At 34.2% G+C, this 12795-nt stretch overlaps 1 protein-coding gene across 1 annotated transcript in view; it reads left to right on the top strand.

Moving 5' to 3' along the window:
* The window catches only part of pcdh15a (protocadherin-related 15a), a 231551-nt gene that overhangs the window by 126851 nt on the left and 91905 nt on the right, over positions 1 to 12795 (top strand). The window contains exons 16-20 of the mRNA XM_058796177.1: positions 220 to 413; positions 502 to 634; positions 1692 to 1771; positions 5041 to 5134; positions 7352 to 7480. Of these exons, the coding sequence (XP_058652160.1) occupies positions 220 to 413; positions 502 to 634; positions 1692 to 1771; positions 5041 to 5134; positions 7352 to 7480 (630 nt within the window). The remainder of the gene's footprint in view (positions 1 to 219; positions 414 to 501; positions 635 to 1691; positions 1772 to 5040; positions 5135 to 7351; positions 7481 to 12795) is intronic.

Here is a 12795-nt window from a genome sequence, read left to right as displayed (position 1 = left end):
TATTGATTCGAAATCAAATTGCTATTTGTGTGTGCATTTTCTTTAAAATTAGTTAACACAAAGATATTAAAAAAACTAAATAAATTTAAATCTGAGTACATTATCATAGCACTTTTTTGGAAGGGTAATATCAAACTGTTTTGACACACAGATAATGAAGATCAGTGTGAAATAAATGAATGTGGCTTAAAATAATACTGTCTCTGTTTGTTCTTTCAGCTGACAGCTCAGGACGCTGACGCTGGTTTAAATGGCCTCATCACATACGCCATCCTGGCTGGAGATCAAGGTGATTTCATCATCAACAATCGCACAGGACGAATCACGTTAGCACCAGGGGTCACGCTGACCGTCGGCCGTTCCTACGCACTGACCGTCAGAGCATCAGACAATGCTCCTGACACAGAGAGGAGGTCAGATATGACTTCATTACATCAGTTACATCTCTGAGTGTTTGCTGGTGTCTTCGGTCTTTTATTTTCTTTGTCACTCTGCGTATAGGAGCTCCATAACTACGGTCTACATAGAGGTACTGCCACCCAACAATCAGAGTCCACCACGATTCCCCCTACAGACCTACAACCTGGAGATCAGCGAGGCCATGAGGATAGGAGCCATACTGCTGAATCTGCAGGTACACGCACAGATTTTACTTGGAATGTAATATTAACCTATACTTTACTGCATACTATACAGTATATTCTAAAAACAGACAACTTTTTAAACGGTATTTAAACATGGTCATGAAAAACATATATCAAAAACAATATCTGGAAATTTTTTAATTCTTAATTCTGGACCTGGAAATGTCTAATTTAATAATAATGTAATAAGAATTATATTAATCATATAATAATAATAATAATATATAATATAAATTATATAATAATTTATTATATTTTATATAATATATTTATTTATTTATGATATAATATATTATTATTAATGTTCTAAACGGAATTGACTTTTAATTTTTATTTGTATGTGCAATCGCTATTAAATGATTTGCAGACATTCTTATCCAGTAATCACGAATGACTGAAAAAGTCTTGAAAATTCGTGGGTCAATAGGTGTTGGAAGCCCGGTCTAAGCCTTTGAAGTCTGATCAAATTATGAGCCAAAAAAAGATGTTGGCAGATACACTGGAAATAGAAGGTCAAGTTGAATGCATTGCATTGTGGGATGCAGTATCCCACGCATTATGCCCTTTTGTATACTGCACATTTTGATAAATGTAGTAGGTCATCTGGGTATTCTGTGCATGCAAAAAATTAGCATACTACTGAATGCACAGTAAAGATACTGCTGAAGTAGACTGTGTAATTATCCATTCTGAACATGGCCACATATTTGACACAGTCATTTCTTTTTTTCATAAGATAATATGAAATGATTTTTATAATTATAAATTTATTATAAAATATTTTATGATTTTACAACTAAAGTGTACAGACAAATTGAGCTGTCAAACTCAGAAAACAGCATATCAGCAGGAATCCTGGGAAAAGGTGTAGGGTTATAAATTTATATATGTTGTAAAATGTCACTGATTCTACATTTGTTCATCATGTCCTTCAAACAGACTTGGCCTTTTCATTTAAGTGTGTTGTTATCCTGCAATTGATTTTATGTTACATTGACTTTGTTTCACCAGCCGGTACTTGTCTGAACTACTAGTGTATTTTCACAGGCTACAGACCGTGAGCTGGATCCCATCACCTACCAGATACAAAGCGGTGACCCGCAGCAGGTCTTCAACCTTTCACGAACGTAAGTTTTCATTAATAAATAAAACTCATCAATTAAGAATGTACAGATCTTGTATTACAATTCAGAATATTCTATTTGTTTGTACACCTTGAACAGCAACATTGACTCAGCCAATGGCGTGAGTTTAGGGACAGAAATATCTAGTACATATATAGCATATGGTCTATACAGTACGTACATCTGCACCTCTCTCTGCATGAGAATCCCTCATTGGAGGAATGAAGACAAGACTAATGCACAAACAAGCTTACAGTGTGAATGGTTTTGGGAAAGAATGTGTGAGAATTTGAAAGGCTTTATTTAGTAGTAACATGTAGTTGTTTTATTAATGACACTTATGACTGTTGTTAGTAGTAACAAAAGAGTTATCAGAGCAGAAAGGCAGCACTAGTGTTATATACATCTCTTGTCTCGTTTTTCTTTTTTCGCTTCATCTGTTCTTTTGTTTTGTGTATTTTATTTTTTTTGTCTCACCTCACCTAGTCTGTTCTCTGCTTTGTTTGTGTCTTCTCATCCTTCATTTCATCGTGCTTTGCTGTGCCTTGCCTTGTCTAATCTAATCGGGTCTGGTCTTATCTCTTCTTATCATGTCTTTTCTTATCATTTATCTTCTCATCATGTCTCATTTCATCAGGTCTCTTCACATCTTGTATCACCTTGTTTTATCTCGTTATGCTTCACTGCATCATCATCACTTCATCTCTTCTCTTCTCTTCTCTTCTCTTCTCTTCTCTTCTCTTCTCTTCTCTTCTCTTCTCTTCTCTTCTCTTCTCTTCTCTTCTCTTCTCTTCTCTTCTCTTCTCTTCTCTTCTCTTCTCTTCTCTTCTCTTCTCTTCTCTTCTCTTCTCTTCTCTTCTCTTCTCTTCTCTTCTCTTCTCTTCTCTTCTCTTCTCTTCTCTTCTCTTCTCTTCTCTTCTCTGTTAAAGTCAGTAAAAGAGACAGATGATTAATATTATCAGTAATGTCACTGGTAAAAATGTGGAGAGGTTTTGTGAGGTGACTGCTGAAATAAAACCCTCCATTGATTTGTCTTACAAAGGATTTTATTTTTTTCTGTTGAAGAAACAGCAAAGACAGTTGAAGAGTCATTAAAAAGGGATGTTAAAATTTAAAGACTTTGCCTTGAATGCTATGTGGCCGGCAGAAGGTTTGTGAGGCCGAAAGAAAAGAGAATCCCAGTCACTGAAGTGTTTTATACGGCTGTTTCACAGGCTTCAGAGGACACGTTCAATATCGCTTTTGTAGAGGTCAACTGAGGAGGAATATAATTCTACACACACACACACACACACACACACACACACACAAACATGAGCAAGCAGCACAGCAGCCTGCTTCTTCTGCTGTGTGTGACTGCAATGTTAACAGGATCTTGTCTGTCCATCCTCATCCACTCGTGTGAGCTCACTGTAGGATGAGCCTGGTGATTTGCAGAAATCCTATTGGTCTAAAAACGATAATGGCTTCCCTGTGGCCGGCAGTTCAGCGTGGATGATCACAGATATTGGTTGTTGAATTGCACATGTAGATACCAATGTTTATTTACTATCTGCGTTGTTTTAGCAGCTGATTCAACAAAGGAATTATGCAAATTATAGTCACGACACAAACACACCCAAAAATCTGATCTTACAGGTCATTCTGTGTTCTGAGTATATGTTCTACCTCATCATGATGAAAATAATCACAGTATTAAACCTATGGTTCAATTGAACATTCTGTCATCATTTACTCACCCCCATGTTATTCTAAAAATTGTGTTTATGCTGATTTGTTTCTATATAATGAAAGTGGAAGCTGTCAAGATAAAACAAATGAATAAAAGCATGTTAAAAGTGTCATAAAATAGCCTGTATGATTCATAACTCTGAATAGCTGCAATAGACTTGAATGTGGAACAGGTGTTGTGCATTGACAATTTTACTCTCAAATCTCATTTGTGCTATTTGAATATTAGCATATTCAAATGTGGTGCATCATGATTGGGTTATGAGACCCAATGATGTTTGTTATCATTGATTTGACACATCTTGAAGCCCCATATTAAATATATATATATATATATTTATTTACATTTACATTTACATTTATGCATTTAGCAGACGCTTTTATCCAAAGCGACTTGCATTGCATTCAAGTTACAGTTTTTACATTTTATCAGCTCTTGCTTTCCCTGGGATATATATAAATATATGTTTCACCATCCACATACATTTTATGGAGAAGAGCCCCATCCTACATAAAATCTCCCTCTGTGTAAGAAGGAAAGAATCAAGGAGGTTTGAAACAACATAAAGAGTAAATGACAGAAATGTCAGGTTTGGGTAAAATGCTCATTTAATTTAGTTAACAAGATTCATCACTGTCCTCAATATAGACTAAACATAATTAGTTTTTTTTTGTTTTGTTTTGTTTTGTTTTGTTTATTTGCTGGCTGTAATTTATTTTTTTGTCAATTCAGTTCAGTTTAAAGTAATTTATTGACATGATTGTGTTTACATACAGCATTGCCAAAGAATTATACAGAATTATGATAAGAAAACAATAACAATAAAAACTGTATTAGTTGCTAGTAATGAATAAAATCAAGAAAAAAAAATGTATGAATGAATACAATCAAGATAAATATATATATATATCATAAAAACATAGGCATAATAAAGAAAAACAATACAGAAATATTATGTACAATGATGTTCTTTGCTAATATTGATCAAGGCAGTAGTTGGTTTCTCAGGGTGTGCAGCTACAAAAAATAATATAAAAAAATATTTATTTCTCTCTATGTCCCGTTGTCTCTGTGTACTTTTTTTAAATGACAGAAAATAAAGCTAAAGGTCACACTTTATATTAGGTGGCCTAAACTACTATGTACTTACATCAAAAAATAAGTACAATGTACTTATTGTGTTCATACTGTATTGCAAAACACTATTTCTGCTACTGAGGTGGGATACGGGTAAGGTTAGGGGCAGGTTTGGTGGTATGGGTAGGTTTAAGGGTGGGTTACGGTGTAAGGGATGGGTCAACAGTGTAATTATAAATGTAATTACAGAAATTAATTACAGATGCAATTACATATAGGTATTTTAAAAATATGTACAGTGTAAAAACATGTATGTACACAATAAGTGCATTGTACCAAATGATTAATTTAAATGTAAGTACATAGTTAAGGCCACCTAATAAAAAGTGGGACCAGCTAAAGATTGAGAAGAAAATATTTAATTAAATGGAAAATTTAAAGAAAGTGTTTTGTGTCTGTTCAGTATAGGTCTTCTGCTGCTGGCCAAACCTCTGGACAGAGAGACCGTTGACCAGTATCGCCTCATCGTCACGGCATCTGACGGCCACCCAGGAGGGGTGAGTCTGCACCCATCCCACAAAATCAGCACTATAACACTGACTGACAGCTGCTCAGATTCAAACGTCTGATCTCTTCACAACCTCTAAACTTGTCTTTCATATAATATGTTTTATGCCACATTGCTTTAAGTTAAGTGCATATCTTCACAAAAGCAACCACAAACAAAACTGGGAAAAACTCTGTATTTCTATTTAATTTGGTATTCCTTAGTTTATTCATTTTGCATAGTCATTACTGTCAAAAAATCCTCAAGGATGTTCTGTAATGAGACTCAATGCACATCCTGTTTAAACACGTTCACCTTTTTAAAAGAACATTTGCTTGTGTTATCAGCTTAGCTTCTCTAATGAGAGAATTTCAGCAAACAGAGAAACGCTGAAGTGCTAAATGACTGCATGAAGCTCATTTATCAAACACAGGCTGATATCTGTAGAGCCGATGAAGAGGGAGTTTTCAAGGAAGACGGGCACGTTAAAAGCATTTTGAGACAGAAGGACATGCCTTCATCTTTCCCTGTGCAACGTGATTGAGCAAAATGACTTTCATCTGGTCAAACAAGTCCATTAAATCATTTACATTTCAGATCATGGTCGCAGAAAGTGCAAAGCGGTTAATTAATCAATGTAATTTACCTGATCTCCACCTCTTAAAGCATGATAATGATATCTAATGAAATATTCAGTGCAGCTCACATTCTTGAGATCAAACAGGCTTCAGTGGGGTTCAGCACATTCGTATTGCACTTGTCCTTCAGTCTGTGTGTGTGTGTGTGTGTGTGTGTTGTGTTTGATGGTGTCGATGCCTCTTGACAGAATTGTAAAAAAAAAAAAAAATGTAGTGCACCTGAACATGTTTTTGCCAAGCAACAACTCCATCTATAACTACCTAATTCCCTTTCCAGAATATATATTTTTTTCCTTTCTATTTTTTATTTTTTTATTTTTTTGGGTGAATTAATTTTTCATGCACATCCCACTGGGATTTAAACTCTACATGCTGATCTTGACTGATCGGTTGAATTTATATTCATCACTGTGTGCTATTAAACTTTTAAGCCCCAGGAACTCAATTGCTTATGATTTAATTACATCTCTACAAATGTGTTTCTGGAATAGAGTCAGAAACTAAATGGTGACACTATTTTTTTTTCCAGAGAAGTCATTTTCAATATTTAAAAAGGCAACAAAAAAGACTGACAGACAGCAGCAGGGTGAATGTCAGAGTGAATGCTGTGAAAGGTTCAGGGTTTGACAGCAAGTGCGCACTGAACTCCAGGGTTCAGTAGAACTGTCAGGACTGTGCCTTTTGTAGGTTTATAGCAAACAAACAATTCCTCCCAAAATTTTCTGCAAAGACCTTCATATGAATATTAAAGCATAAATGGTTTTATTTTATAAATTTAGTATTTCTATTTTATTCTCTTTCCAGATTAGTGTTTGCTTTTAGTTTTCATCATAATTATTATTAGTAGTAATGTTTTATTTATTTATTTTTTTAGAAAGAAAAAGGTTTAGGTTTTAGCGTTTTAGGGCTGCAGAAGTGAATGCTGGAACTAGTATCATTAAAAATATTTAATGGCATTTTATTTCTCAGCACTGTCTAGTGTTGTTGCTTTTTAGTGCCTTGAACATTAAATTAAACATTACAACATAATATATTTTTTTAATTAACTCAAATGAATTAGCTAGTTTTCTTTTAGGTTTTATTTCTATTTTATTACAAATTTGTCTTTCTAATTTAGTTTAGTTTTTTAGTTTTTAGTCAGGTGGGTTGTAAAGCTTTAGAATATGCCATTTGCCAAACAGAAATAAATAAATAAATGCTATTATATTATTATTATTATATTATATTATATTATTTTTAATAAACTAAAATTAATTTGAATTAAATAATTTTATTTTACATTTGGAGTCATGAAAATATATGCTAGTTTAGCTTTAGTTTTTTTCTGTTGGTTTTTCATTTGGACTTTGGTTAAGGACAATGTTTTCATTCAATTTTTGTTAACACTGCCTAAATCATAATCATTCTTTGTTGCCATTCAACAAGTATCTTACCAAAGATTTATTACTCTTACCAACCTAAAAAATAATTTATAAGATAGTAAAATCATTTTGTTTCAGGACCAACAAGAATGTTGATCCGGAACCTTGTCATTCTTAAATATTTAATTAATTCCTGCTGATATTTAATTAATCTGTCCTTATTTGTAGATTTCCACGGCCACTGTCAGCATTGTCATCACAGACGTTAATGACAACGACCCCAGCTTCGACCTCACTCTACCTAGAAACTTGACTGTGAGGGAGGAAGAGGCCAATGTGTTTGTCGGTCAAGTCAGGGTAAGTTCCATATGAAGTATCTTTGTTTTGGTGAGTTTGCAGTCTTCTGAGGGTCTCGTGAGGTTCCCACCTGCCGCCCCTTCAACTGTCATGCCGCACAGATCTTCAGACATCACTTTGTATTGTTCTCTAATTAAGTCATGGTAAATTAGAGTCATTATTCACCTTATAGTCAGTCCCTGATGACTGCTTCTGTTCCGCCCTGCCAAGCGGTTGGATTTTTAATTAGCGTGTTTGATTAATCATGCTTTGGTTGGTTAGAAAGATAATCAATGAAAGATGCGTCAGGCTTTCATTCACAATGCCGTGTTGTCATCATGCGTCTCTTTACCGCTCATTTGTTGCTCTGTGATGTCTTGATCACTGAGTTCGGTGCCGATGTGATTGACAGGCATAAGATGATGTGACAGTGCCTTTGTGCATCAATAAAATTGCGACTGAAATCATTTAGTGTGGGTTGACCTCATGTGGCATGATGTTGTTTTCCAGAAGTAACAACTAAATATCTAAAATTTTGTCTTTTGTACAAGTTGGATCCCTCCCTATGAACTGTTCTCTTTGTTTTTTCATCGTCTTTCTTTTCATTTCATTTTTTTTGTAGTTTTATATGTACAAACAAACTAAAAAGTCCTCCCTAAATGATGTGCAAAGACCCTCATATTGACATAATTAATAGTTGCGTAAATGCTTTTTATTTTAGATTTTATTTCTTTTAGATTGTATTTTATTGTCAATCTCTCTTTCCAGTTTCGTTTTCACTTGATTTCATTCATTCATTCATTTATTTTTAGCTTTAGTGTTTTAGGGCTGCAAAAGTAAATGTGAAACTGGTATCATTAAAATATTAAATGGAATATTTTTTTTTTCAGCACAGCGTAGTGTTGCTTTTTCCTATACACAGCACAGCTTTTTAGTGTCTCAAATCAAACATTAAAAAATAATATTACTTTTTTTTATAAACTAAAATTTGTTGTGATTTTTATTTCTATTTTATTATTTTGTCTTTCCAATTTAGTTTAGTTTTTGTTTTAGTTAGGCTGGTTCTAAAGCTGTCAATATAATATACCATTTGCCATTTTTATTTATTATTTTATTTTTTAATATAGAGTTTATTTTGGTTTTAGTTTTAGTTTTTTTAGTGCTGCCAAAGTTAATGCACTCACTGGTATCGTTTAAAAAATGTAATGGTATTATTTTTATTTATTTATTTATTTTCTGCAGTCTACCATTATTGCTTTTTCCTGGGATTTTGGTGTTTTATAATGTACCATTTGAAGTAAGTAAATAAATAAATAGTATTTTTTTTTTTTTAACTAAGATTAAACTGAGTAAAATTTAATTAAATCACAGAGTCTTGAGTTTAGTGATGATATGAATAAAACTGTCATTTAAATTATTTAGTGCATGATGTCCTCATATGGCATCGTATTGTTTTTGTGAAGTAACTACTAAACAGCTAAAAATTCATTTTTTGGATGTTCCTCAAGTCGGATCCCTCCCTCTGAGCTGTTCTCTCACTTTCCATCATCTTTCTTTTCATTTCATCATCCTCTCATGTTCTGTGTAGTCTGCCATGTTCACAACAAGCAGGTGCTCACCAAACTTTGAGGCCTGGCTCTCAAATTCACACACAGATCTCCTGTGGAGATCAAAAACACCTGGATTCTTATTGTGCTGTGACAACAAACAAGCGTTTGCATACGGACACTTACTTCACACTTCACAAATGCACATCAGTGTGTTCGTGCTCTAGAGACACTTACAGCCATGTTGTTTGCCACAGGCTAACATGTCCAAAAGCCTTAAGATACTATTCACACTGAGAGCTTCAAGCATTCTACAAAACAACCCATTTTGATAGACCTTTTCATCTTGGGGACAAACTCTGTCTGCCATCAAATCAAGGGTTATATTATATTATATTATATTGTATCACATGCAAGTTATGCATTACAGTTCAAATTGGTATTTTATTCAGCAAGGGTGCATTAAATTGATCTGAAGTGACATTAAATACATTTAGATTATTACATAAAATGAAAAAAATATAAATATAAAATACATTTCCAATAAATGCTGTTCTTTGGACTTTTGTTGATCAAAGAATCTTGAAAAAAGGTATGATGTTTTCAACAAAAATAATGAGCAGCAAAATCATATTTTGGTTTGCAATCTATGAGGGTTGTAACTGATTAATTCTCAGTGAACCAATTTCTCTGTAATATGAAATGTTGTATAATAAATAGACGAATGAATGAATAAATAAATTTATGAATAATTGAATGAATAAATAAACACCACCATTCACAAAACTGAGGTCAGTACCTTTTTTATGAAATTAATATTTTTTTTTTCAGTAAATTAAGTGACAGTAAAGACATTTTAATGTTTCAAATTATTTATATTTCAAATAAATGCTGTTATTTTTAAGCTTCTATTCATTAAAGAACCCTGAAATAAAAATGCATGATTTCCACAAAAACCATTAAGCAATGCAACTGTTTTCAACATTGATGGTAATAAAAATGATTCCATGAGCAAAAAATCAGCATATTAGAATGATTTCTGAAGGATCATTTGACACTGAAGACTGGAGTAATGATGCCGAAAATTCAGCTTTGCGTCACAGAAATAAATTACATTTTAAAATCCATTCACATAGAAAACAGTTTTTACAACATTTTTGATCCAATAAATGCAGTCTTGATGAACATAAGACACTTTCAAAACTGAAAAATATTTATACAGTGCCCTCCAAAAGTATTGGAACAGTGAAGACAAAATTGTTCTGTTGGCTGTGGAGTCAAGACATTTGCAAATATGATGAAAAGATTAATATGAGACAAAACTACAGAATGTCACATTTTATTATTAGCCGTTTCAACACATACATGTTTTACCAAATAAAAAGAACAGCACTTTTAGAGTTCATCCCACTCATTGATGTGAGCATAAGTATTGGGACAGTTGAACATAAGGCAGATATAAAAGATTAAAAGCTATTATTTAGTTGCAGATCCCTTGCGCACAATCACAGCAGTGAGTCTGTGACCCATAGACATCACCAGACATTTTCCCAGCCTTTAATGCAGCCAATTCCAATTGTTGCTTGTTTTGGGGAGTTTCTGCCTTTACTCTCCTCTCCAGCTGGTGAAATTCATGTTCAGTTGGATTTAAATCTAGAGACTGACTTGGGCAATCTAAGACTTTCCATTTCTTTGCCCTTATAAATTCCTTGACTGAACTGGCAGGGTGTTTTGGGTCATTGTCCTGATGCAATATGAAGCACTTCCCAATGAATCTGGTGGCATTTTCTTGAATATTGGTAGGCAAGATGGTTTTGTACCCTTCCAAATTCATTCTGCTACTGTCATCATACATTAAGTCATCAGTAAAGTTGAGAGGGTCTGTTCCAGAGGCAGCCATGCATGCCCATGCCATGACACCACCTCCACCATGCTTTACAGATGAGGCTGTATGCTTGGGATCATTGCAGTTCCCTTTTTTTCTCCACATTTTTGCTTTCCCATCGCTTCGATAAAGGTTCATCTTTGTCTCATCGGTCCATAAACACAGTTCCAAAACTCTTCTGGCTCACCTTTGTGCTTTTTTGCAAACTCTAATCTTGCCTTTCTATTTTTGGAGCTGGTCAGAGGTTTGTATCTTGCTGTGTAGCATCTGTAATTCTGTGTCAAAGTCTCCTGAGGACAGTAGATTGTCAGAGCATCACCCCAGCTTTCTGGAAGTTGTTGGTGATTTTACAGACACGTCTTTTAGGGTTCATTTTCACAGCTTTTATGATTTGTCTGTCATCAACTACTGTTGTTTTCTCAGCCGATCAGGTAGTTGTTGGTTGCTGGTGTCGCTGGTGGTTTCCAAACTCTTGATTTGTCCATGCCCTTTGTTTTTGCTAGAGCTCTAACTGACTTCCTATTTTCTTTTAGCATCCAAATTGCTTGCTTTTCTCTCAAAGTCAGCTCCCTCATCTTCATCCTGGTTTGTGTGTGTCATCATCGAATGCAAGATTCAGAATGCAGAAGTAATGGATATAACTGATACGACACATTCCCTGCTTTTAATATCTGAAGATTTAATGCAACAGGACACAGCTGATCACTTAGAAAGACCTGTGAGGCAACTGTTCCGATACTTATGCTCACATCAGATAGAGGGATGAAACTCTAAAAGTGCTGAACTTCTTAGCTGGTAAAACATCTATGTGTTGAATCACCCAATAATAAAATGTGACATTCTGTAATTTTGTCTCATATTCACCTTTTAATCATATTTGTAAATGTCTTGACTCCACAGCCAACAGAGCAATTTTGTCTTTACTGTTCCAATACTTTTGGAGGGCACTGTATATATATATATATATATATCGATAGTTCCATTTTTTGAATCTGATAGATGAATATTGCACCATTCTGGTTATATAATGTTATAAGTATTTGATGTGCTATATTCCACCTAATATTTTAAAAAGGATTTAGAAAATTATTTCATATTTATTATACATGCATCTTTTATGAGCATTAGTGTTTTACTGTAAATAAATTAAATATACTTTTAAAGATTCATTTGTCATTTAAAATGAACCAGCGAAGGCAAAAATGGTGAATCAAAACTTATAATAAATGTTTGACGTAATAGCAGTCAACAGTGACGTTAGGAAACAGGTTTTTATTGAAGTATTGTATAGTGTTGTTTGTTTATTGCTCTGTTTACATATTCATTCCATTAGTTAATTATTGAGGCGAGCAGATGCCATGTAAGTGTGCTGTCAGGACGTTTGATGAGTGCTGCTGGTGAGAGGGTCACGGGCAGCGCTTTGATTCCTCAGCGCTCAGATATGGCTGTAATTTCTCAAGGCTCAGACATGCTCTTTTCATTTCACTTATTTCCATTCGCCCGCATTTGGATTTTGGCCCTTCATCCCCGTCATCTTCCTGTCCCTCCTCTCATCTCTATCTCTCTTCTCCCGGAGTCTGAGTCGTTCATGTCGCTAACCCCGCATGCTTCTCTAATAACCCCCAGTTATTCTTCCCATCTGCATCTGTAATTACTACAGGAAGGAATTATAGCAGGCACCTCTGAAGCCATTACAGCCAAGCACTGCTCCTCTGCTCACATACAAATGAGCCGCTGTAACCACCCAGGAATTAAGATTAGTTCAGCAAGTCTTTATTTCTTTGCTCTAAAGGACCAGCTTCAATTATTATTATTATTTTATTTTATTTTTTGCTGTATTATTATTATTATTATTATTATTGTTATTATTATCATCATCAGTAATAGTATTCATTATTTTATTT

Source organism: Onychostoma macrolepis, chromosome 13 (genome assembly GCF_012432095.1).
Source record: "Onychostoma macrolepis isolate SWU-2019 chromosome 13, ASM1243209v1, whole genome shotgun sequence".
Taxonomy (NCBI): Eukaryota; Metazoa; Chordata; class Actinopteri; order Cypriniformes; family Cyprinidae; genus Onychostoma; species Onychostoma macrolepis.
This window is presented reverse-complemented; position numbering and strand designations above follow the sequence as displayed.